At 36.4% G+C, this 24,586-nt stretch overlaps 2 protein-coding genes and 1 long non-coding RNA gene across 8 annotated transcripts; 1 reads left to right on the top strand and 2 right to left on the bottom strand.

Moving 5' to 3' along the window:
• Positions 1-447: 447 nt before the first annotated feature.
• LOC122416349 (uncharacterized) lies at positions 448-1,589 on the bottom strand. Its single transcript, XR_006262093.1, has 2 exons — positions 1,471-1,589; positions 448-747 (listed from the first exon to the last, which is right to left on the bottom strand). It is a non-coding gene; the product is annotated as an uncharacterized lncRNA (long non-coding RNA).
• Positions 1,567-11,527, top strand: Tmep (Transmembrane endosomal protein). Of its 6 annotated transcripts, none has more exons than XM_043429182.1 (6): positions 1,567-1,700; positions 3,150-3,387; positions 4,102-4,696; positions 5,108-5,346; positions 6,244-6,328; positions 9,605-11,527. In XM_043429182.1, the coding sequence occupies exons 1-6, from the start codon at positions 1,642-1,644 to the stop codon at positions 9,778-9,780; spliced, it is 1,392 nt and encodes a 463-aa protein (XP_043285117.1). In that variant the 5' UTR covers positions 1,567-1,641; the 3' UTR covers positions 9,781-11,527. The 6 variants fall into 6 exon arrangements, with proteins under 6 accessions (XP_043285117.1, XP_043285122.1, XP_043285118.1 ...); XM_043429187.1 differs by lacking the exon at positions 9,605-11,527 and adding an exon at positions 8,333-9,509; XM_043429183.1 differs by lacking the exon at positions 1,567-1,700 and adding an exon at positions 1,737-2,202.
• Positions 10,180-16,736, bottom strand: LOC122416343 (uncharacterized). Its single transcript, XM_043429177.1, has 3 exons — positions 16,474-16,736; positions 16,251-16,367; positions 10,180-15,564 (listed from the first exon to the last, which is right to left on the bottom strand). Exons 1-3 carry the CDS (start codon positions 16,561-16,563, stop codon positions 12,328-12,330), a joined length of 3,444 nt encoding a protein of 1,147 aa, XP_043285112.1. The 5' UTR covers positions 16,564-16,736; the 3' UTR covers positions 10,180-12,327.
• Positions 16,737-24,586: the final 7,850 nt, after the last annotated feature.

Below are 24,586 nucleotides of genomic sequence, written 5' to 3'. Positions count from 1 at the left end.
AGATTGTCACAATCATCATTACTCTCACAATCTGTTTTGTCAATTATTTTCATGCGTTCATAGATAAATAAAAGTGCAAGTACACTGTCATCGCATCGGTTAGGCTGAGGGTGTTATTCGCTAATTCAAACTACTCTGGATTGGGTACTCTGGCTACATGATCTGTTTGAGTGTTGAGTTCACGAGACAAGCACTGCTGAAACACTGTACGTATGACGTATGTGCGTGCGTGCACGAATCAGAAGACGTCCGGGAGCGTCAGCTGTATTTCGAAACAAGTGTCAGAAGGGTCAGAAGGCACAAGCGTCATCTGCTGGATGAACAGTGCTTGTCTCCGGTTGATGTAATAACCTAAATTTTAGTTTTTGGAAAATATATTATTTTTACTATAGATTTTTTATTCGAATATTCGAAAGATTTTTAATTGATTGAAAACAATTTCAGAAATTAAGCTTTCGTTCAAATCTTTATTTGCTATTTCCTCATTATTTTCGCTGCATTTGTCAATCTGTACATGGTAATAGAAAATAAGAATGATCTGCACGTAGAGAAGCTGTTTTTCCCATGTCAGTCGAGATTCCTTTCACCTTGGCCAGTACCAGTTTTTGCTCAAAGCTACGAACGTCTCGGTGTTACTAACTTTTTTTTCTTCGTTTATTTATCCGTTCAACCAACAACGCTCGCTATATGCTTCGTGACACGCTCTTGTACGGAGACTTGTATCTCGAACAGCTGAGAAATTTGAGCCTAGAACGAGTTTCGTTAAAAAGAAAATGTATAAAAATAGAAAAAAAATCTCTAAGCCGATTTTCAATCATAACATTGTTTTCCATTTTTTTTTAAGTATTGATACTTGTTATTTCCTAAAGACTTAACTTATTATGAACGAACGATTGAGCAAAATATTTTCTTATGTCCGAGGAGGATACGCGCAAGCGCATCCTCCTGTTGAGATACGAGTGTGAAAGGAGAATCTTGACAGTTGACTGCGTGTGAAATTGTTTTCGATTGTCTACAGCATTGACCCTCTACTAGCTGTAGCTTTGAAGTATGAGCCAACAAATTTTGTAAAATACTTCCATTAGTATAGTAATGCTGGTTGAGCATTGACTGGTTGAGCATAATAGTCATACAATTTATATCTATTGTATGTTCAGGTTTAAGAGCATGGATATATGGATCAGTCGACTAACCTGACTTGGAATTTTTGAAATTGAAATTCTTTGACACGGTTTGACCGATTAAAAAAAGGCTCTGTCAGCCTACGCAGAACGATGGCAAAAATCGACGACAGAGCCTTTTTTTAATCGGTCAAACTGTGTCAAAGAATTTCGATTTCGAAATTTGCAGCTATCTCTCTCGCACTCACGGCTGCGATATACCGACTGATCCATTCTCTTAAAAAAGAATATTGGTTTCATGATTTTTCATAAACATTGAACGAACAATGAAACGTGAAAATAATCTTACAAATTTTGCCTGACGTAGTACTCTCCTCGCGGTACAAATTGGCACTAGTGGATCAACTGCAAACTGCAAAGGAGTAGGGAATAATGATCGGACACTAACGGAGCTCCTACTGTATAGAGATAGATAACTTGTCTGGTCAGTAGTGGGAGCGAAAACACGAAAAAAGCCTGGATGGAGAAGGAGGGACTCGAAGAGGAGGAGGATGTTCGCGATTCTCGATTGCCCGTGAGGTTAGTACAGTTTTTGTCGCACCGTGCGTGCGCGTATCATGGAGGTTTGAGGCCGTGGAGGAGTCAATTATAATCATAAAATATTTCCGTAATAATTGACGATTGCGCAGTGACGCTAATAACGGTAGAATATTTCGATAAAAATAAAGCAAATTTAGACGGTTTAGCGGGAATCTGTGCGAAACAAAAGTGTTTCGCGCGTCACACTCAAGTGCCAACATATTTTCGCTCGTTGTGACGTATGTGTGTGTATGCTCCATGAACTGTTTTTGTGCGCCGAAAATGTTGGGTGAAAGGCGCCTGGACCTATTCTCGCCACGTTAAAAAGAAACCACGAAAAAATAAGAGCAGAAGTAAGAAGAAAGAGAAGAGCGCAAGATCCTTTAAGTGAATTATAAGGGAAGGACGTGTGTCTTGCCAAACACGTAAAAGGTCATCACAGCCGTGTGATTGCCTCGTCTTTAGCTGAGAGTACTTGGAGTTGTTGCTCGGAGTAGAGGAGGTATAAATTCGTAATTCGTATACTATATCTATATCCCTTGCCATCTCTTTCTTTCAAGTCTATTTATCAATCCCTCTCTCTTGCACCACAATCCTTCGCTCTCTCTCCCGCACCCAGTCTTCCGAGAATCGAGGAGCCCTGACGAACGCAGACGCAGGTCAGCACGCAGCCTTTCTTTTTTTCTCGCCTTTTCGCAGGCTTTTTTGTGCCTTTATTTTTTTGCTTCAGCTCATTCATTTGTCAGTCTGAAGTTGGTTATAGCCACACGATTTTTCCCTCTCCCTAATCTCTCCTTTACCCCCTCTTCCAATATTCCGAGGTCAATTTCAAGCATCCATTTCAAGAATCTTACATGCTTTTCCTCTCTTTTTCGTCACCCATTCGATCGAACGTTTCTTTTTTCATTTCTCGACGATCCCGTATTCTGTAATACGCACGAGTTCTCCCCCCTCTCCCATCCCCCGTTACATATACTCCTTACGGTTTGTTGTGTTATGCATATTGATTTTTTAAAGCGCGGGCTCGCTGTGCGGGCCTTCTGTTCACTCGATCGAACGAACATTTTTTTTCTTATTATCGTCATTTCGATCTTTATATTTATCTATCATTTTTATTATTATGTGCTTACGTCAATTCTCGAACTTGTTTGTGGAGACACGGTTCCTGAAATCGTGCCTAATCGCTAAAAGATATTGACTGTGAAATTTCGCATATTGTAAAATTAATTTTTTCCTGGCTGCGCTTGTTGTCCCGACATTTAAAAAAAAAATTATACTTACGATTACTATCATACTAGTAAATATCAACGTGAAGTTGAAAATCTATAAAATTCATTTATACAATAATGAAATTTGGATTTTAGCTCACTGTAATGTTATTTTTTCGTATGTTTCATGGAATTTCGTGTTAAAATTTTGTCATTTACGATTGAAATTTGTTCATTTCAGACGAACTGAAATCATGAGCAGCAGTACGACGTTGCCTTCGGCATCGTCAGTCATTGCGGCTGTCATCGACAAAGTCAGTACAACAACGACTACTATGAGAACTTCGACTACTGATTTTAGTGGTGGATTGGACAAAAACAACTCCGATGACATTACACCTATATTTCTTCAGACTCGAGCATGTCAGGGTATTTCAGGAGCCTTTGTGTGGTTGGCGCTATTCCTAACTTGTCAACAGGTCTGTTTTTTAACTGAATAATTTTTTTTGCAATGAAATGGCACTCAAAATCGAGTTCAGAGTTGATGTTAGTATGTTTTTGTTTCTTCTTTTTGGAATCAAATAATCTTGATAGTCAAACTTCTTTGGCTTGGTACAGAAATTAACATTGGAACTCTACCCGATAAAAAAAGGGAATGGAAGAGAAAGAATAGTATTTGCTGTAGTTGGAAAGTATGGTCAAATATTTCGCTGAGTCTTGTTTAGAATTAAATGCCCAATGGCGATAGAAATTGTGACAATGATTTTTCGAATGAAGAAACAATGTAATGATTCAAAAGGTTTATCCAATGAGGCATAAACTTTTCAATTTTTCTAATTATCCCATTTCTTGTAGGTCTCATATTCTTTGACAATTTTGTAATCCACATTTCTATGCTTCACATATTTCTGGCAGTATTGAAGTTTGCAGTGTTAAAATATGGGGAAAAATACTTTTTCATTATTATTTTTATTTGTGTCAAAATCACTGTGATATTATTTCAGATTTTGTTTTATAATTCTAAAGATAAATGTTTGAATGCAATGGACAATGCTATTGGGATCTACTGAAAACTAAAAAGGGTTAAGCGGCATTTCATCAATGCGAAACTTCAACATAATTTATTCCAAAAATGAAAGTTTCTCTACTGTTCAGCCATCGACGACTCATTGATAATTTTTTTTCTATTCCAGATTTATCAGCATCTGAGGTGGTACACGAATCCTACGGAACAACGATGGATCGTGAGAATTTTGTTCATAGTTCCGATATACGCGACGTACTCGTGGATTTCGCTGTTGTTTTTCAACAGCGAGAGTTATTACGTATATTTTTTCACGGTACGCGATTGTTACGAGGCGTTCGTAATATACAGTTTTTTGTCCCTTTGCTACGAGTACCTGGGCGGCGAGGGCAATATAATGTCGGAAATAAGGGGCAAGCCAATCCGTTCCAATTGTTTATACGGGACGTGGTGTCTCGTTGAGAAAACGTACACAATCGGATTTTTACGCTTTTGCAAACAAGCGACCCTACAATTTTGTCTCGTTAAACCCGTCATGGCGTTCGTTATTATAATCCTACAATCTTTCGGGCACTATCGCGATGGCGATTGGTCACCCAACGGTGGTTACATCTACGTCACTATAATTTACAATATCAGCGTTTCTCTCGCTCTTTACGGACTCTTTCTATTCTACTTTGCTACGCGTGACCTGCTTACTCCGTTCGAGCCCGTATTGAAGTTCTGCACCGTCAAGAGTGTCATATTTCTGTCATTCTGGCAAGGTACGATTCTCCAACATCTAGCGTTACTTTACTCCACCTTTCTCCAGTTATTTGCTGTATTTTTTCTCACGTCACGATTCAAAAAATAACTTGAAATAAAATCTTTCACTCAATTTCACTTTAGCTTTTTAACACTATTATGTTATCGAACTGAAAAATATTTCAAAAGTATGCTAAACAAATTTATTGTCTCTCGTTTTACAAAGTTTTTCTAAACAATTCCTTAATTTTATTAACGAAAAATATCTGAATTTGAACAAAAATCATGCGTGTCGTTTCTATATGAAGAAGGTTGAAGCAGATCATTCGTTGTATTATTCAAAAAATCGGAAATGGAAAATTCTCTGTGAAAATTTTAAATCTCCCTGATTTTTTTTTAATGGTGTAATTTGATTCTTTTTTATCGGTTAGGTGTTTTACTGGCTGTACTCGAAAAGGCAAACGCTATAGCACCATTGATCAACAAAGATCACACGACGAGCGTTGGTACCGTGTCCGCTGGATATCAGAATTTCCTCATCTGCATCGAAATGCTTTTTGCCGCAATTGCCCTCAGATACGCCTTTCCCTATCAAGTTTATGCAGCTGGCTGCGTCACAGATTCGAGGGGTCGTAGCGTGACGATGCAAAGTATCAGCAGTAGTTTAAAGGTAAATCATTATTAGGAAATAAATATTTATATTCATCAGTGTTGCAAAGGAAATTTTGATTGCTGGATCGCTTTTTCCTACAGGAAAATTTCGTTTTTATATAATTTCTCATGGAATATCAAGAAATTTCTCGTCAAATACTTGATAAATTTTCGCCAATTTCTGATTAACTCTAATTTCATACTTGCCAAGAAATTAATTGAGCCATCAATGTTTCATCAATTATGAAAAATGGGAAGAATTTTCATGATTTTTGTATGAGTCAACTAAAAACACAAGCAGAGTTATCACGTGGAAGAAGATAATTCAAATAATTTTAACCTTGAAAATTCAATGATGAGTTAACAGAAATACGTGTCCTCGAACTAAACTATCTAAATATTACGAAGATTAGAAACGTTTTATAGAAGTAAAAGAAATGTATGAAAAATTGATGCTACTTTATTTCTCGAAAATACAAGAAATCTTTGAAACATTCGCGATTTGGACCGAAGGTCATTTTACTTTCTTCAGATGGAAGAATTTTATTACACTTTTCCCTGATATTTATTCGACGCTACTTACATTTTTTGGTTTCTGAATTCAAACAATTGTTTAATAGGAACTTCTAGTATATTCATCTTTTTTATCTCTTGACATAATTACAAATTGTTGAAATATGAAATGTTCCATTATATTTTCATTCTCATTTTATCGACTTCACTATGTTTCGGTATCCGAAAACTGAGTTCATGGGTTGTCCAAATGTTGAAATATTTTCAAGATTCACCAACGCTCCAATTGACTCGTGATTATTAAAATTTCTTATCTTTTCTGATGAAAATAATAAACACGAGGAAATTAGTATGAATAGAACCACAAAAAAATGGAATGAAATTTATTCTTTATCTTCTTCAGGAAACCATAAACCCGAAGGATATAATGACCGACGCAATCCACAATTTTCATCCTCAGTATCAACAGTACACACAATACAGCTCCGGTAAGTAATCTTATCTCGGGTTTGTCAAGTTCGTTTACTTATTTTCTTTCTCTCTTTTACGAAACTCCGCCTGGCTCATAAGCAATTAGCTGGCCCTGTGTTATTTCAATGTTCCAGTTTGTTGTTCATATTTTGTCTCGATCAAGTTAGAAAGCTTTGGAAACAGCATGTAAAATGTATGATTTTGAATGAGCATGAGCAGCGACCAGTATTCGATCGCGCCTGTCGCGTCGCTGTGATTTTAACATTGACCGTTTACGTTCGTTTCGTTCTCTTTTCTTTCCTTTTCTCACATAAATGTGTCGGTTCGCTTGGTTGGCACTTGTACATAAATACATGTATTAGAAACGCCTTGAATAATATATATTTCTTATCGTCGTAAATACGGCAAACGGGCCACTCGTCTCTTACGTGGGATGACAAGTATGTCGCACCACTTGTTCATATTGATTTTTTTTACCTTTCTATTAATACAACCGCGTACAATAATAATAGAAAATGAACTCTGGAAAATGATCGCAATTCATCACATCGTGTATATTTCATGAATTTCACATACAATTTTGCTTCATTATCACTCTCACCACAAACCACAATGCACTCGCCAAATATCTTTCACAAGCAAATCCAAAAAACCAAATGAATAGGTTTCTTCAAGACGGTTGTTTCGCTGTAGTTTATTTTTATACAAAAGCACGTCAATTTTCGTCCACAGTCTGTTTATGATAGCGACAACTTACGATTTTTTCCCACTCGTGGATTCCAATCTTTTGATTCTTTTCTGAATAATCTCTTAAACGGGTCTATGAAACAGCGTGATAAGAGGATTTTTTTTTTCACCGAACGAACCTGTCGATGATTTACTGATGATATTATTCCAAGAACGGGATTAAAACGTGTGTCGAATGTTGAATTATGGCTATCAAAAATTTGTGGGACTTTTTCATCCGCAAGATTATCTTGATTCGTTTTTTTTATCAATCATGGAAAACCGGGCTCAATTATTTCGTAAATTTATGATCGAAATTTTCCTTTCAAAATATCTTGCTAATCCAAGCTTTTACATATTGGCGTTGCATGAACTTTTCAGCGTGACTGTAGCGAGACAACTACGTAGAAAAAATGGAAACAGTTTCAGTTGAATGGCACCAATTTGAACAAATATTTTCACAAGTTCTATTCGAATTTTTGACGATTATGTCGAGTAGATAAATTCAAGAATATCTAAATTTTGTATTCGAGAGACTTTTATTACCGTCGACACACGAAAAAGCATTCGAGTAATTTTTTTTCGTCGAAGTATCATTTAAATATGACTTTCTTGAGGTGATTGACTCGCTGAGCGTTATTACTTAATTTTGGATTCCTGTAAAATGTAACAGTCTATATAATATTCAAGAAAATTGACAAAAAAGTTAACTTTCGAATGTTACCTCAATGAAGTTCTAAGAATTTTTCTTTCGTTTTTTTACAAGCAGAATTATTCATCGAGAAGCAGATTTAATCTAGAAAAAAAATTGATTGTCTAAAACGAGAATCTGTATTTTTCTATGTAAAACTGGTTCGAATAATTTTCATAATAGATTTCTCTCGAACCTACTATATTATTTTTCCGATAATAATCGACGTATTTTTTCTTTAACATGAGCCTTTCTCATTAAAATGAAAAATTTCATTCGATTGAAGCATTCATGGAATTAGTTGCTGATAAAGGGAATGTCAGAAAATCTTCCAGAGGATAATACAAATAATATAAAAACATTAGAGAATTCTGATTTCTAATTCGGGTCTTTCTTCTCAAATGAAAACAAATAATTGACAGATATCATAATCGGTGGCGGTTAACAGTCTTTATGAATGAAAAAAAGGGAAGAAGATAAATCCATGTGTGAGGAATAAAAAAGAGAAAATATAATATTCGATTAAACCCTCGGTATAATATCGCGAGAAGGGTCTCTCTTGAGCCATCGACTTTGAAAGGCAACTTTCTTTGATATTTTTCAGACGTCAATACCAACTTGCCGTACGAAAAGCTGTGAGTGCCTGAGGCAACTAGATTTTGTTATTCCAACACAACGCGGACATTTGGAAGCCTTGAGTACTTAAAACGAAAAAAGAAAAACAATTCATCTAAAATCAAAGCCTGAAAATATTGATTAAAAAAGGAAAGACACACTCGATAAATGCTATGAGTTTTATAAAACCTTCGACTAAGAGTCAAACTCGCTGGAAACGTTGGGAGCGTAATTTACATATTTCTCTACCACCGTTTTCTCAATGACGATTCGATGAATTCGGGTAAACACAAATGAAAAAAAGAATCGTTTTCGTCATCGAAGTATGTATAGTCGTATTTGAATATATACAGTATCGCGATTTATCGACTCTATTGTAAGATAGTATTTAAGTCACTTTATTATAACGTCAAGTACTTAGAACAGATGTGTATTCTTCAGAGATTCATGCTTTTCAATAAACAACGACGAAGGGGTGCAACGAACAAACAAAAAAATACATCGACGACAAGAAACACAACGTGGTAATCAGTCGTAAAATTGAAATGTTGACCTTTGAAAAAAAAAAGAAAAAATGGACGAAATGTAATTTTATCGTTCGATCAGTGAACAGTTCGATAATATAAAAATCATTCCATTTGTAGAAAAGCAAGATCATTGTTGGCTGAACTACTGTTCCTCGCGTGTATTCAGACATTTACATTCGTTTCTGGGCACTACTATAATAGGCTCGTCGTAAGGGCTAATTTTTTGTATGTACATTATGTCTCATGCCTCATTGCTCATTACCGGACTGTTGGCATGCGACCGTATTCGTTTTTATTATTATTATTATTATTATTACTTAGATGCAAAAAGAAAAAGATAAAGGAAGATGTGAAAATATGAATGTCCGAATGTTCGTAAAATAAGACATATTTTATAAATGATATTGAATACCTTGCATGAAATATCCTCGCAGCTTTAATACTTCCAAATTTCCATTTCCTTGTCCCAATCGAATTGCATGCGCGACAAAGCGATTACTGCATTTTATTATGATATATAAACAAACAAACAAAACAATTATGTACTTGCATTTTTATCTGTAAGGGGTATCGTTACTCCACGAGTTGTAATAACGTTGTAATATATTTTGAGAAGCTCGTAAGAAATGCGAGGAGTAACGATGCGTTTTCATTGTTTATTTATTAACGTTTTGTTATAATGATAATAGCCGAACACACATGACGATAATCCGTGGATAAATGTAATTAATCAGGTGGCACCAAGAGTCAACGAGGCATGAGGGTGTCGAGCTTCGATCCGGACGATCCGCAAAATATGCCGGTGCCACCGCCGCAAAGGCGCAACACATCGCATCAGCGTGTTGCCACCATCTCCCAAAATTATAACGAAAAAACTATGTTATTGAGCAGCGATGATGAATTCCAGTAAACTAAAGAAAAACCAAAAAAATTAACTCAAAAAAGAAGTAAACAAAGAGCGAGATAAAAGAACTTTGACAAATTTCTGATAAGAAGCTTCTACTCGCAAAAAATGAAATGAAAAACCAACGGCAAAACTCGCTATATTTGAAATGATGAAGAGAAATATAAATGGTCTCGTAAAATGTTGCATTTAAATGTGGGACAAGAAACGTTTGACGAAATCAGCCAAGGATTATTCGTGCTCGAAGAGGATGACTAAGCAGGAAAATGAAAATTATATTGTTTGTGTTGTATTTTCAAAGTTGTAACAAAAGTTTTAAAGAGAGACTCCGCAAAGCGTCCACAAATCGGCAGGGTAGAGACTTCATAAAAACCGCAGAACCAAGAAAAAAGCCCATTGCACATATTATCATCATAAAAATCGTGACGTTTTTATTCATGTTAAATACATATGAATTATGTTACACGAATACAAGAATAGCGTAGAAGATATTTTTTATTAACGCTCACGCACCATTTTTTACGCTGTTTTCATTATTTTGCATACCGATTTTTTCGCCATTGTTCCACACGTTAAACTCTAAGCTTATTTCACTAGTAATTCTGAACGGTATACAGTACACGTCTGCTATTTACAAAAGATCGTGAAGAATTTTTCCTTCGGTAATATTATTTTTTTCCCATTTCTCATATTTCTTTACGTAAAGAGCGTTATAATTATTTTAATACTTGTACAAACATCATTCGTACTTAATTGTAATTAATCATATTAATCGATACGTCTCAAAGTTTCTCACGATTTGCATAGTACGCTTTTTTAAAAAACAAATGTGTACGTTAATTCAACGAGTTCGATCGAGCTTACTGGGTTTTGTTCTCTTCTCGAATTTGAAAATATTTATTATTCATTTCCACGAGCTACGATACACTCGTCATTAGCAGTCGATTGTTTTTTTGACGTGAAAAAAATCCAAGCGTCGACTACTGCCGTATGTACACGAAAAAAGAGATATACAAAATTATCGATTGGTCGATGAAAAGACAGGAAGAACGAAAAAATGATACGTAACTTCAGCTTCGAGCCACTCAACTATACCTTCGCGTCCTATTGAAACAAAATATATATAAATATATGTATATATCGTTAATATAGTAGATTGTATTTAATGATTAATCGAAAAAAGATGAAATAAGTTTTTTTGCCAAGCATCGTGTCCCTTCGACACACAGCAGTGATTTACGTTCGATGATGAAGAAACAAAACACTAAAAGAAAACTAATATATCCGGGTGCTGTTCATGTTTTCTCACCCGAGCCCTATAACAAAAGCAAAGAAAAAAAACAAACAAAATCGAGATAAGCTCCAAATTTATCGTATATTGTAAAAATTCATACAAAATTTTATTTCACTTCCATCGAGGTACACACTGAAATATATATGTTATGTTTATTTATAAATACTTTTCCTATCCGGTGAGAAAGCTCTGCGCTCAGTTTCGAATCTCAGCACCGAGGTGAGTTCTGGTTAATAAGCTGGTTTTACTGTATTGAATTAAGGAGAAAAGAAACAAGATCGTCATTCACCGTGTAATTCAGAGCCTAAATACTGAAAAGTCTCGCAAATTTCGACGGTACATTCTACTCGGCCTATTACTGGGCACGTAACGTTCGAATGTCGTATTTTTTTGGCTCGTGTGAAAACATTTTCAAAAAGAAAATAGTCTGTATTTGTCAAATAAATATTTTTATCTCAATTTCATGGAAACATATTTATATATCTATATATAAATGCTAAATTTCATTTTGCGTCAACAGAGATCGACCGAAGTCTACAGAAATTTTTAATAAACTTTTACTTGTGCTACACAAAAGTTAAAATACGGTCTCGCCAAAGCAGTTTTGTAAACACTGCTTCGATATCCGAGATACTGTCAATCAAAGATTGCACAGTTTTACATGAAATAACGTGAAAAGGGACATAAAATTTCACGTTTTACGCAATAACTCAATAGTTTTCAATAGATTTTTTTCTTCAATGTCATTCAACAAGAAGCATACGACGGAAGTTTGCTAAAAATTACAAGCATTTTGACCACTTACTAGCCCCAAAGATATTGTAACTTTAATTTTAGCACCGCAGTGCAAAAACCGGCTCCCCGAACCTCCTATTTTGGGTTAGATAGAGAAACTAGGTGATTTTGGAAACTCTGATCTTTCCGTTCAACATTCATCATTGAAATTAATATTAGATTTTTCTGCAAGTTATATCCAAGCTTGAATAACGAACGAAGAATTATTTTTCAAACGTGGCGGTGGCGAGACTCTTACCTAAAAAAAACAGAGTTACGGAAATCTAGCGTAATGTGGCCGTTATCGGTAACATCTTCAAAAATCAATATCTCTAATTTTTTCTGGCTATATAAAATTTTTTCTTAACCCGCTGATAATCACAGATTTCTCTACAATTATATATATATATATATATATTTAAGTATATGCATTTAATTTATAACAAAATAACGATGCTCTGCTGTGTGTCGTACGGAGAGAACGGTTACCAGCCGATCCACTGGGCTTGCTTATTTTGAACATTCTTTTTCCAACCATGCCAAGGCGTGTCGGAATCTTCTTCGTTCGTCGAACCCTTCTGATCTCTCGTACCCTCGATTATGCCTATTTTATCATTTCTCATTCTAGTTACTCTCCTTCCTCGTTTTGCTGTAGCGTAAACCCGACGATTTTTACTAGAGAATATTCTCTCCTCGTTCTCGATATCTTGATAACGGAGTTCGTGGTCCATGTAAGCAACCGAAGTAGTTTCTTCGCTGGTATACTTGTTGAATAATTCATCAACTTCGCGCACCGTTATCGATGACTGTTCGAACAAATTCTCGGTGCTTGTGCTCGGACAATCTTTGTTGTACTCGTTTGGCTTAGATTTTTCGTCGTCGAATATACCGTCCGGTCGAATAGGCTTGAAACCTATCGACCTTAATCGGGCTATTCTGAAATCTCCATCCGATGTATTTACAGGAACAAATGCTGATAATCCTTGTCCGAATGTCAAGGGACTTTCGTCAGTCTGAGATGTCGTCCCGTACTCTGGTTCCATCGGTGAAACTTGGCTGCTTTCCTGCAGGATGTCGATGCTCGCCTCGTGCACCGAGTTTTCCTCACTAACGTCATCGTCGTTCTGGAATATTTCGGACTTTACATCGTCGACGTCGATCCATTCGATTTTCATGAGATTCAAGCGATTGTTGAACGTTTCACGATCGATCCACGTCGTCACGTCCCTGCACGACGCTGAACACTGCGTCGCAACATCCATCATTTTTACTTTCACCGTTCCGATCTTTTTGTCCCGCAAATTTTTGCACATCGTTTTATCAAATCCGCTGGATTTTCTCGCCTCTCGGCTTAAGCTACGAGCACGTGGTAGTTTTCTCTTTTCTCCTCTCGCTGATCGCTCCTCGCTATACTTTTCCTCTCCTAGCTTTATATTTTTTACCAATAATTTATCCGGAAAATTGTTTTGGACTCTAGCTTCGCTGGAACGATTTTCGTCGGTCTCGTGCAGCAGCACTTTTTTGTTTGTATCAACAAAACGAGACTCGGTAATCTGCCCTTTCATCCTGGAAACTTTGGCTTTTCTTATTGACAACTCGTCCCTCCTTAATTCTTTCTTACCGCCTCTCGTGACGTCCGTCACTTTTTTGGCACAACAACTTGGTACGTTACCATTTTCGTGTATGTTTTTAGAAAAAATATGACTCTTACAACGTAATCTCCGGTTTCGTGGTCCACGAATCAACGGTCCAATATTCGCGTCGATTACCAGATTCGCCAGTTCCCCGCGTCGTTTTTTAACGCGTTTCTGCGATTTTTTAAGTATCGTTGACTTGGAAAATTGCTGCTGCGATTTGACTTCCAAACGTTTCGATTTTATTAAGCTCTTCGATGTTTTTCCTCTGAGATTCTTCGGATTAGACTTTGCCTCGGTCCCTGTGAGCCTTTTTGAAACTCTCGTTCTACGCAGTGTCATTTTTCTCATAAGACGATCTTTGTTGCCTCTCAAAACTCTACTGCTCGGGAGACTTTTTGACATTTTTATTTCTTTGCTACGTTCCATGCTTGCAGAATTTTTACTCACATTTCTGTAATCGCGAGAGTCGACGATCGCCAATTTTTTTTCTGTTCCCTGCCCCTTATCTTTATCGTTTTTTGCCAATTTTGTATTTTTCTCCTGAGACCAACGATCTTTTCGCGACATAAGTGACTCGTAAGCTCTCAATATCGTTGATTCCCCGGTGGCCAATCCGATCACACTTCCGATCAACAATTTTGCTCGCGGATGATACTTTTGTTTGACAATGAAATTCAACATCTGATCAGGCGTCAGAGAATCGAGATCTGTGTGAATTTCCTTCGAAACTATATCGTTCTTCGATATTGTTAAATTATCGAGTTCTTCCGAAGATTTCGCTTCATCGGGCGTGTGCGTTTGAACGTTTTCCTGATCTTCGTTACGGTTATTACTCGTGATTTGAGCATCGACTTCAGGCGCTGTTTCCGCCGGATTTGCAATCTCAATCTGCTCTTCTCCGAGGCCATTATCTGGCGTCGATCGATTAGAATCGTCAACGGTTCCATCATTTTTCGTATGGTTTATCGTCGGGCTAGAAATTCGGTTATTATCGAAATTTGATTTGACCTCTATCGTCGTTATTTTCGGAGTTGATCGATCCCCAACATGATCCGAGCTCGAGGGCCGATCACTAGAAAATTTGGGGATTCCCGAGCGTGACTGAATAAGTGATTCCTGAGCATTGTCTTTCAGACAAGACCCGCAGCTGTTGAGATTCAGATTGACGACGTTCGAGAGATTGATCGGAAGGGCTGGCAAGCTTGAATTTTTGTAAGTACGGCAAAAAGTCATGGGTATATTTTTTTTTGTATCCTGATTGACGATGTTCGACGAATCGTAAAGTTCCGTACGTATCGAAATATTGGTACTTTGAAATCTGGCGACGGGCGAATTTGAAGAATTGTTGTCAGAGAGACGGTTACTGCTGGCCAGGGATTCGGTGTAGGGTACAGAGACCATGCTCCCGAAGGATTGTCCGTCAGGCTTTTTTGATATACATCTCTCGACTATCGTGCTTTTGCGTTTGGAAATATTTGGTTTTTCTAACGAGCACTTGGTCATCAACGATCTATGTCGATAATTCTTTATAGATTCTTCGTCGTTTACATTGTTCTGCGCTTCTTTCAAATGATGATTCGCTGATTTGTCAGTACTACGAGCTTTGCAGTTACTCGTTTGAGAGTTAGATTTTCGAGACAGTTTCCACGTCGGGGGTTCTTGGAACGGCAGCCTCGCGAGGGCAAATTTGTAATACTTTTCTGATTCTGAATTGACTCCGATCCAGCAAGCCGCGACTGTGTATAGGCCGTCGTATCGATAGCCTGTTTTTGGCGCGTAATCGTTTGTGAGATTGTAACTTCTCACAAGCCTTAGAGGTAATTGGTTCTGATAATTTTGTAGAAGAGGATGAACGCACTGTTTCTCGCATGGGAATTGGTTTGCTGTGAACGTTAAAAAATCCCCAAGATCTACGTCATTGTACATGTTTAGATGCGATGTGCATAATGAAACTGCGCCAAAAGGACCCTCTTGAATGTCTTCGTTGAAGGGCTTGTGAACACCGTCTCTCGCACAGTCCATTCGGATTCCCCACCACGATCCTGCAGGAAATCCGTCTTTGGATCCATAGAGATTTTCCATTTGCTGAAACAGGGAATTATCAAGGAAAGTTATAAATTGATTTTTTGTTTAAAAAAATGTGTTCTGCAATATTTGTCATTGAATCCAAGTTTGGAAATGGTTCAATTTTTTTATTATTTCAAGTTTGTGTCTGTAATCTCATAAAATATCTATAATGTTTTGAATTTCGGTTTATTTCTATTTTTCTGGTTGTTCTTGGCATAAGATATTTAATTTTAGTTAGAATTGGTCTGGAGATCACATAAGGATTTTATTATTGCGATATCAACTTTTGGGATAAAAAAGAAAAGAGATTTTATTCGATCGTTACAATGCAAAAATTGGCATAGTATTTTTTGAATAACATAACCATTATTTTTTCTTGTACTATTTACTTTGAGGGCTTTTAGGATACATCAACCAGCGATACCTATTTAGATGCTGGCGTTTAGCTTGGATATTTTGTTATTTGATCATATAATTTCCAATGGAATGAGATCAGGAAAATTTTGGGCAATTGTCATAGAAATATCGCTGAATTGTTGCAGAATATGTTGGTTGTCAAAATATTAGATAACCTTAAAATCTGATTCTTTAATGAAACAGTAGAGAAAATAAAGGTTAAGTTGAAAGTATTGCGAGAAAAAATAATAAAAAAATGACGTTGTTAATTGACATCATGAATAGAGAACACAAATTTGACAACTCACGGTTTTTTCCTGTTTTGTACCAAGTGATGCTTTAGCATTTTTCGAAATGCGTAGAGCATTTTTTTCATTGAATTTCGTTATAAGTTTGGTTGTCTCGTGGACATTTTTGCGGTCGATCTGTAAAATCGGAACAAAAAATGTTTTCAAAATATACCGTGTTTTTTATTTTACGCGTTTTGGAGTATTTAATGAATATAAATGTTTTCAACAAACGTTATTTTACCTTGGTACGATTCCTTAATTCACAAAGTACACGTTTATTTTCATTCAATGTATTCGGACGAAAGTTTAAATCACTTTTTTCTTTCCGCATGTTTTTAATTTCACAATGTCATAACGTAAGAACGACTTGTGATGGTGCGCGTCACGTATAGCAAAAAAAAATAGTACTATTCCTAAATTGTACGAATGAATCGGATATGTTGATAGAGTATACAAGAATACGATATCGTAATAATATTATTCACTGGCTGCGCACACGCGCACACAACGCCATATACTACGCTTCGCTTCGCTTTCTCGTACAGATCTATATCTATATACTTGTAACGTATGCACACATACATCATACATGTGTACATGACTCCCGCCGTGGCGGCGGACTTGAGCAGTTTTTATTATTCGATTATCGATTGTTCATTTTTTATCTATTTTAATTTTTCTAATAACTCGTCATCAATTGGTACAAAAGCAACAATCAATGAATATTTTTTACCGCAAGAAGTCGGTGACTTCTACACAGTTGTAGATATAAATTATTTTTTAGAAATAACCATTGTGTCACAAGATTTCCTGTCATAAATATCATCAGTGATGAGGTAATTTGTTTTTTTTCCTTTCCACTGGGATACTCCCAGTTTTCGAGTTACAGAACGTAACGTCACATCCGGCATGCCGATAAGCTTGTAGTTCGTGACGTGTCTTCGGGTGGCGTTACCAGTTAGAGACCAAACTTTCTGGTTCTAATTGCCGGGATCGTTGGCAGCATCTTTTTCTCATGTCTCTAGTCTCTAGTAGTTACCTTGCTTTTCTGTTCACTTGTGTTGTGACGAATGCGTAATTCGTCACCAGAGTGCGCTGATTTCCGCGCTAAGAACCGCGAATTTGCGAATTTCGTACTTTAGCATTTCATACGGATTTGATAATTTGATCATTGAAATATTAACAAATGAGAGGAACGTGACGGACTTGGGTGACTAATATATAAGTATAGCATAAACAATAACCGCTAGTCGATAAGAAATACGAACGTATTGACTAACTCATTCTTATAGTTTACATTATAATAATCTCCATACGTTGAAATGTATCGAAATAAGGCTTTCTTTGATTTCTTATATAAATAGTTCTAGTATTCCAATACGATACTTTTACTCACTTCCATCTTATAAACATTGGGCTGCGACGTCTCCATCGTCACTCTTATGCTAAGGGCTTGGAATAATAAGGGCATTGTGTCATTGTGAAGCGAGCGTGTGAAACCGAGGCGTGGATCGCGAGACCCCAGAATTCGAATGAGTGGGAGAATGAAGAACAACGTGATTGGTCCGCGTATAAGCGGAGCGTACGGAGTCTGCGCGTGAGAATCAAAAGATTTGTGAGACTAAAAGTCGAACGGAATAGAATTAAGAGGAGAACATTGTTGTCAGCCGAAGAGTCAAGATCCATATTTTCGTCAATATATTCATAAAACATTTAAATCTTTGTCTTGAGTTATTGAAGAGAAATTCGCAAGGCGAGTTTCAACTCCTTATCAATCGAACCCACCCAAAACTAAATCATTCGAAATAATAGTTACTATAATTCCCGCTCGGAGCGTTACAGTGTGGTGTATGTGCTGCTTTTTCTCATTCTCACCACTACTGTCCATTCTCGCGCAAAATAACCACCACCGACGTGACTCCTGTGCAAGGTCTTGAAACGTAGCCAGTTTTCTATAGGACGGCGTGGTTCTCTTATTGTCCGCGTATTAAATGTTTGATATGGTCGTGGCGTGGCGCTGCAATCTAGGGATGTACGTAGGGTAGGGATGAAAACGTGCAACCTATTTGTAAACAATTATCTAACCTAAAATCCCTAAAATCAGCGAGTGCGTTATATGGTGTCATATGCGACCACGCGACAAATAAATTCCGTACTTTTATATTATATTAATTTTCTATAATTTTTAGTGCTTATCGTGAGACGTTTAAAGTGAAAAGAAAAACGAAAATGGTTAAACCATGTGCGGTCCCGCGATGTAAAACCGGGACAACAAAAAAAGAGAAGTGCTCCGTTTTCAAAGTGCCGTCCAACATCGAACAATATGAAAAGTGGAAAGCTGCTATTCCTGGCATTGGGCAACTGAAACAAACTCAATATGTTTGTGAGAAGCACTTTGAAGACAAATATATTCTCCGGAAATGGATTAAACATGACTCGGATGGAAGGATTATTGTTGAAGTACGTTTATTAATTTCAATTGTTTTTATACATATTGCACTTTTCAAAATGCATGTATTTTTTTAAATACATGGAGTAATTTAATTTCTTTTGATTTACTACACTTTTATTATAGGCTGTGTATGCTCGACCTCGGCTGGATCCACTCGCTGTACCAACAATATTTAGTAGTACCGACAGTACAGCAGAACAATCAGCCACTCAAAATGCTACTGAAGATTGTGCAATGGGAGAACCCTCGACTCTGGACACTACATTCAATTGCTCTCAAATTAATCCCACCGATACCTCCATGATTTACTGTCCCACTGATGTTGAAGTGTCCACTGATGATTCCTGTCTCTACGCACATGGTATGTTTCATACATTTTCTAATTATTTCAACGACTCAATTAAGATACTGAAAATAAAAACTCACCGACAACAGAAAAACCTGGCGCTCATCAAAATGGTTCTGTAGATTTTGTAATGGGAGAACCCTTGTCAGAACCTCTACTGGATGGTCACCCTTCAGTAAATTTGTCTCACATCGAGCCCACCGATACTTCCGTGATTGGTTGTTCCGCTGAAGTTAAAGTGTTCACTGATCTGCAAAAAGAATCCTGTCTCTTCGCACATGGTATGTTTTATACATTTTTTAATCATTTCAATAACGCAAAGGAGATTATTATATCATAATTTCACCGATAGTAAATAGAGCTGTAAAAAAATATAAAAATTAAGAGCTGAAAAAAATAGTTCTTATTTACTTACCTCGATATATAACTTACTTTCTGAAAAATAGAGCTGGAAAAAAGTTATGAAAATTGAGAGCTGAAAAAAATAGTTCTTATTTACTCACCTCGATATATTACTTACTTTCTGAAAAATCGAGCCGGAAAAACGTTATGAAAATTGAGAGCTGAAAAAAAATATGAAAATTAAAAGCTGAAACAAAATTATTTTATATTTATATTTACTTACCTCGATATATTACTTATTTCCTGAAAAATGAAACTGAAAAAAAAGATATGAAAATTTAAAGCTGAAAGAAAGATATGAAAATTAAGAGCTGAGAAAAAAAAGTTTTTATTTACTTACCTCGATATATTACTTACTTGCACGAAACTTTTAATGATACATATGGCATTTCGGTAATGAACTACTTAAAATAACATTACAAATGAAAATGAAGAAAATTGTGTGAAAATATGATTTAGCTCTAATTATTACTTACCTTTTGTACTCACACCTATAGATATATATTATATCAAAATTTCACTGATAGTATTTTCAATTAATACTTAAATATGGCGAATTTGAGACTTGTGCATTTAAAATCTGGCAACAAAATATTGCATTCTTTGTATTTAATTATTCTAAATCAGTAAAGGTAGAATTTCTTCTTTTATTTCTACAGAAAGAGGACTTTCAGCGTTTGATACGTGCTTTAAAAATGTGGACATTTCTCAGGCTATTGTGAGTGGAACAACGACACTTGGCAAGGAGTTCTCTATCTTGATACCAAATCCGTGGAGTGTCAGCAAATCAATTACGGCAGAAGGAGAAATCCTTGTCTTCTCACACGTCGTTATGAAAACAGAAAACGGTACAAAACTTCCAGTAATGGAAAGGAGTGTAACCGTTAATCCTGACTGTACTCTTCGCTATTACGTATATGGACGTGTTGTTGATACGAGAGCGTACAATCTCGCACAAATCTTTGACGAAGCACTTTTGTCAGAATCTCTCACAAGGTTTAAAAATATTGGGTTGTGCAATGGTCTAGGCGATATCGCTATGCATCACGTATCGATTCAGAGCATTTTCCAAGATTACGTTGATCGATGGCATCACAAGGATTGTACGCTGATATCGAATAAAAAAAGATGTTCTTCCTGCATGAAGATGCGCGATCTCGTACGCAAAAAGGAAGCGAGAAATAACGGGAAAAAAACCTGGACTCGTATCCGTGGAACTTCAGCAAATCCAATTGATCAACGAAAGTTAATTGCGCTGCGGAAAAAAAATCTTCGTGAAAGGCGAGAGAAGATCCGTGCTCGTCATCGTGCTCAGTTATTAAAGCAATCCTTGGAAGAAAAACGCAAGGAAATTTCTTCAATCCGCACGGAAACATTGAACGAGCGATGTTCAAGCCTCGATATTTCATCAACCCAAAAAACATTGCTCCAAGAGATAGTTTCGGCTGCAGGCAAGAAAGATGCAAAAAATCGACGCTACGGAGAAGAATGGATAATGTTGTGCATTCTAATGAACATAAGGTCGCCGTCATACTACAATTTTCTCCGTAAAAATAACGTCTTGCTGTTGCCTTGCACGAGGACAATTCGAAATTATTTTTCGCTCATTAATATGCGATGTGGTTTCGACGAAGGATTCGCGCAATTACTAACTAAACATTTCAAGGGAAAATCTTCTCTGCAGCGACACGGTGTACTGTTAGTAGATGAAATTAATTTGAGGAAATCTGTAGCTGGATGTGCAAAAAATCTAACGTACGTTGGGTTGACCGACTTTGGGGATGATGAGCTGCAAACAACCAGCATAGAGGATCAAGCGACACACATGGCCTCGTCATAATGTTTCAGCCTCTCGCTGACTCGTACACGCAACCCATTGCAGTTTTTGCCTCGAAAAATTCTGTTAAAGGTGACGAACTAACGAAATTAATAGTCAAAGCTATTATATACATGGAAAGATGTGGAGCAATGATTCACGGAGTCATTGGCGACGGCGCGTCTACAAATGCAAGGATGTGGTCACTTTTAGGTGTGTCCGGCTCAATTGACAGCACTAAGACGCATTTTGTGCATCCTGTGGATGATGAACGAAAAGTTTTCGTGTATTCTCCGATCCGCCGCACCTCATCAAGACAATTCGGAATCGATTATATAACAAAAGAAGATTAAGGGTAAGTTCAACGGCTTTATTAACTTTAAACATTCAAGAAATGATCTGCATAATAAGTTCCTGAAAAAGAGAGTTGAAAAAAAGTTATGAAAATTAAAAACTGAAAAAAAAATTGTTTTTATTTACTTACCTCGATATACTACTTACTTCTTGAAAAATAGGGCCGGAAAAAAGTTAAGAAAATGAGAACTGAAAGAAATATATGAAAATTAAGAGCTGAAAAAAATATGAAAATTAAAAGCTGAAACTGAATAAAAATGAAAATAATTGTGTGAAAATATGATTTCGTTCTAATTATTACTTACCTGGACTTGCTTGTACTATATACATGCTTTAATATTTTTCCTCCTGTGTATTTAGATGAATTCATCAGAGAATTACATTTCCTGGGAATTCTTCGAAACTTTATTTAAACTGGACTCCCAACATCCAGGAAATGCTAAAGTTTGTCCAAAGTTAACGCAGAGACATATTATTTTGGACAACACGTCAAAAATGCGAGTTCGACTAGCAACGCAGGTACGTCATTTTCCTTTATATTTTTATTATTCTTTTTATGTGGTGAGTCATAAAATACATTAGACCTTTGAAATCTCAGATTTTTAGCAATTCTGTAGCACAGGGGTTAGATTTCTATGCCTCTCATTCGAAAGACGGCGCATTCCAAGGTTGCGAAGAAATCATCAAATTTTGCAAACGCATTAATGACATGTTCGATGCATGCGATCGCAAAATCCCAAATGAGGGCCTCACCCCGCATAACAAGGACTTTAAGGTATGCAATCGAAATTTCAGAAGCACATAATTTAATGTAACCTTTTTTAAGACAAATATAGCTTTATCTCATTGTATCTCTATGTTTCTAGACATTACAAGATTCACTGCAGTGGCTCAACGAGTGGGAAAGAGCTGTGCTAAAAGGAGACATTGCAGTTCATGAATTTCTATCGCCTGAAACGCCAAGAGGATTGCGCATATCGCTCCAATCAACAATGGATATGTGCTGCTATTTAGTTGAAAAATTTGATTTTAAATATGTGTTGACGGGAAAAGTCAATCAAGATAGCTTGGAGGTAATTTTTAATTCAATATGACACTCGAAATAACATAAATATTTCTTGTATATTGAATATACGAAAATATGTTCCAGAAATTCTTTGGTACCATCCGCCAAGCTGCAGGCTGTAACGACCACCCGAATAGCCCAACCTTTTTGCAGCTTTATAGGCTCCTGTCAGTTTACAGTATTATAAAGCCACCGAAGTACGGAAACTGCACGGTGTCTGAAGAACCACCCCCAAAAATGTTGGTTTCTCTTCAAGAACTCGAAAAAATTTATGGGCAAATGTCAGAGTCCAAATTCGTCAAACGTCGACGAGAAATCGAAGAAAGACTGAACGAGATAGTGCGTTACGACGATTAGGAGGATAACAGCATGGAATATTTTGATCATGATTACGCCCTTCCCTCGATCCTTGACTGCATTATTTACTATGTCACAGGTTAATTATTTTAACTTAATTTTTCTTTTCCAATTCTCTAACACCTTGTTAACACATGCAGAAATTGCAGGTAGACTAACATTTCTTTTTGTCTCATCTTAATTCTTCAAATTTTTTGATTCTTACAGCTTTTTTCATTTACAGATAATTGCTCTCATTCTTGCATGTTTGGGCCTGTGGGATGAATCTGTTTCTATTCTCTAACTCATTCATATTTTATTGCAGGCTATTTATCTAAGCAGATATTAAATCTTTATGACAAATGCAGCACGTGTGTGAAAGCTGTGAGATCAGACTCTTCGGTTACAAACATAATGTCGCAATTGGTTGACATCAAAACAAGAGGAGGACTGATCCACGCACATTTAAAATTTTTTGAACTTTTATCAAGCACATTGAAGCATGTTTTGTAAAAAATATGAAAGATTCTAATGTGTTCGATTCTACTATTAATGACGTGCTATCGTCTTATTTATTCACTTTTCCTTGCACTAAGCATGCGTCTGAGATTTTATCGTACGCGATTGTTTATTACGTTCGTTTGCGTATGAGGCAAAATGTTCTTCAAGAGAACAAAAAACTACAACCGAAATTTGTAGTAAAAAAAAAATGTCAAAATTGGTGAACCAATAAAAAATAACACCCTATTTATTCAAATTACATACGTTTATTTCATTTATAACCTCCATAAATACTCTTTTGCCTCTAATCGCCATGTACGTATCATTCATAATAATGAAATCATAATAATATTCATATTGCTACTTTTATTCATAGAGATTCAATACTTATAACAATAATAATAATATTTATTTTTATTAGGTTATTAGGGTTATTAACTGCATCGCGCATGCGTTGATTATCCATCCCTCGATCACAACGCCGACCTGGCGGCCATAAAGTGAAATAATTAACCACACGTTAAGAGAGCTACCCCCACTACCTTCGTTTCAAGACCTCCTGTGCCCTGTGCCGTGAAAAACTAATATATATGGGTAAGCAAAATTGTACATAAATAGGATGATGTAAACGAATTCGACACGTGAGCTGAATCACGTCTTGAATTCGGCTCCGGGTGCGAATAGCCAAACAAACCCAAACAAAGACTTTAAACGTCGTTATATTGACGCTTTTTGTTGAATTTGTGCGTTGTTTTTTTCAGTTTCTTATTTTCAAAAATTGTACAACAGAGTAATTGTGAGTGGAGTAAATGGGTTTCGGTGCTTCACAAGGCTAATGTGCTTGAATTTATGCCTTCAGAGCATCGAGTACGTAACCTATTAATTAAACATTCTCACACGCTTAAAAAAATGTTGGAAACTCTGAAAAATATCGATTGAACGAAGAATTTTCCGCGATCGGGGATAGACTCCTCGAATTTCCTATCCACGCCATTTTATGACCAATCATAGAAATAGGAATAAATCACTTTCAAAGGCTTTCAATCTCCGAAACGAAGAAACTTAAACCTCGGTGCTTATC

This window comes from Venturia canescens, chromosome 9, assembly GCF_019457755.1.
Source record: "Venturia canescens isolate UGA chromosome 9, ASM1945775v1, whole genome shotgun sequence".
In the NCBI taxonomy this organism is placed as follows: domain Eukaryota; kingdom Metazoa; phylum Arthropoda; class Insecta; order Hymenoptera; family Ichneumonidae; genus Venturia; species Venturia canescens.
Note: the sequence above shows the minus strand (reverse complement) of the source record. Positions and strands in the feature narration are given on the sequence as shown.

Excerpts from the sequence above, each read along its gene's own strand:
- LOC122416343 (XM_043429177.1), bottom strand. The coding sequence starts at position 16,563 with ATGCGGAAAGAAAAAAGTGATTTAAACTTTCGTCCGAATACATTGAAT. Across the intron at positions 16,368-16,473 it reads AATTAAGGAATCGTACCAAG|ATCGACCGCAAAAATGTCCA; the intron begins GTAAAATAACGT and ends CCGATTTTACAG. Across the intron at positions 15,565-16,250 it reads GTACAAAACAGGAAAAAACC|CAAATGGAAAATCTCTATGG; the intron begins GTGAGTTGTCAA and ends TCCCTGTTTCAG.
- Tmep (XM_043429182.1), top strand. The coding sequence starts at position 1,642 with ATGGAGAAGGAGGGACTCGAAGAGGAGGAGGATGTTCGCGATTCTCGA. Across the intron at positions 1,701-3,149 it reads GATTCTCGATTGCCCGTGAG|ACGAACTGAAATCATGAGCA; the intron begins GTTAGTACAGTT and ends TGTTCATTTCAG. Across the intron at positions 4,697-5,107 it reads ATTTCTGTCATTCTGGCAAG|GTGTTTTACTGGCTGTACTC; the intron begins GTACGATTCTCC and ends TTTATCGGTTAG.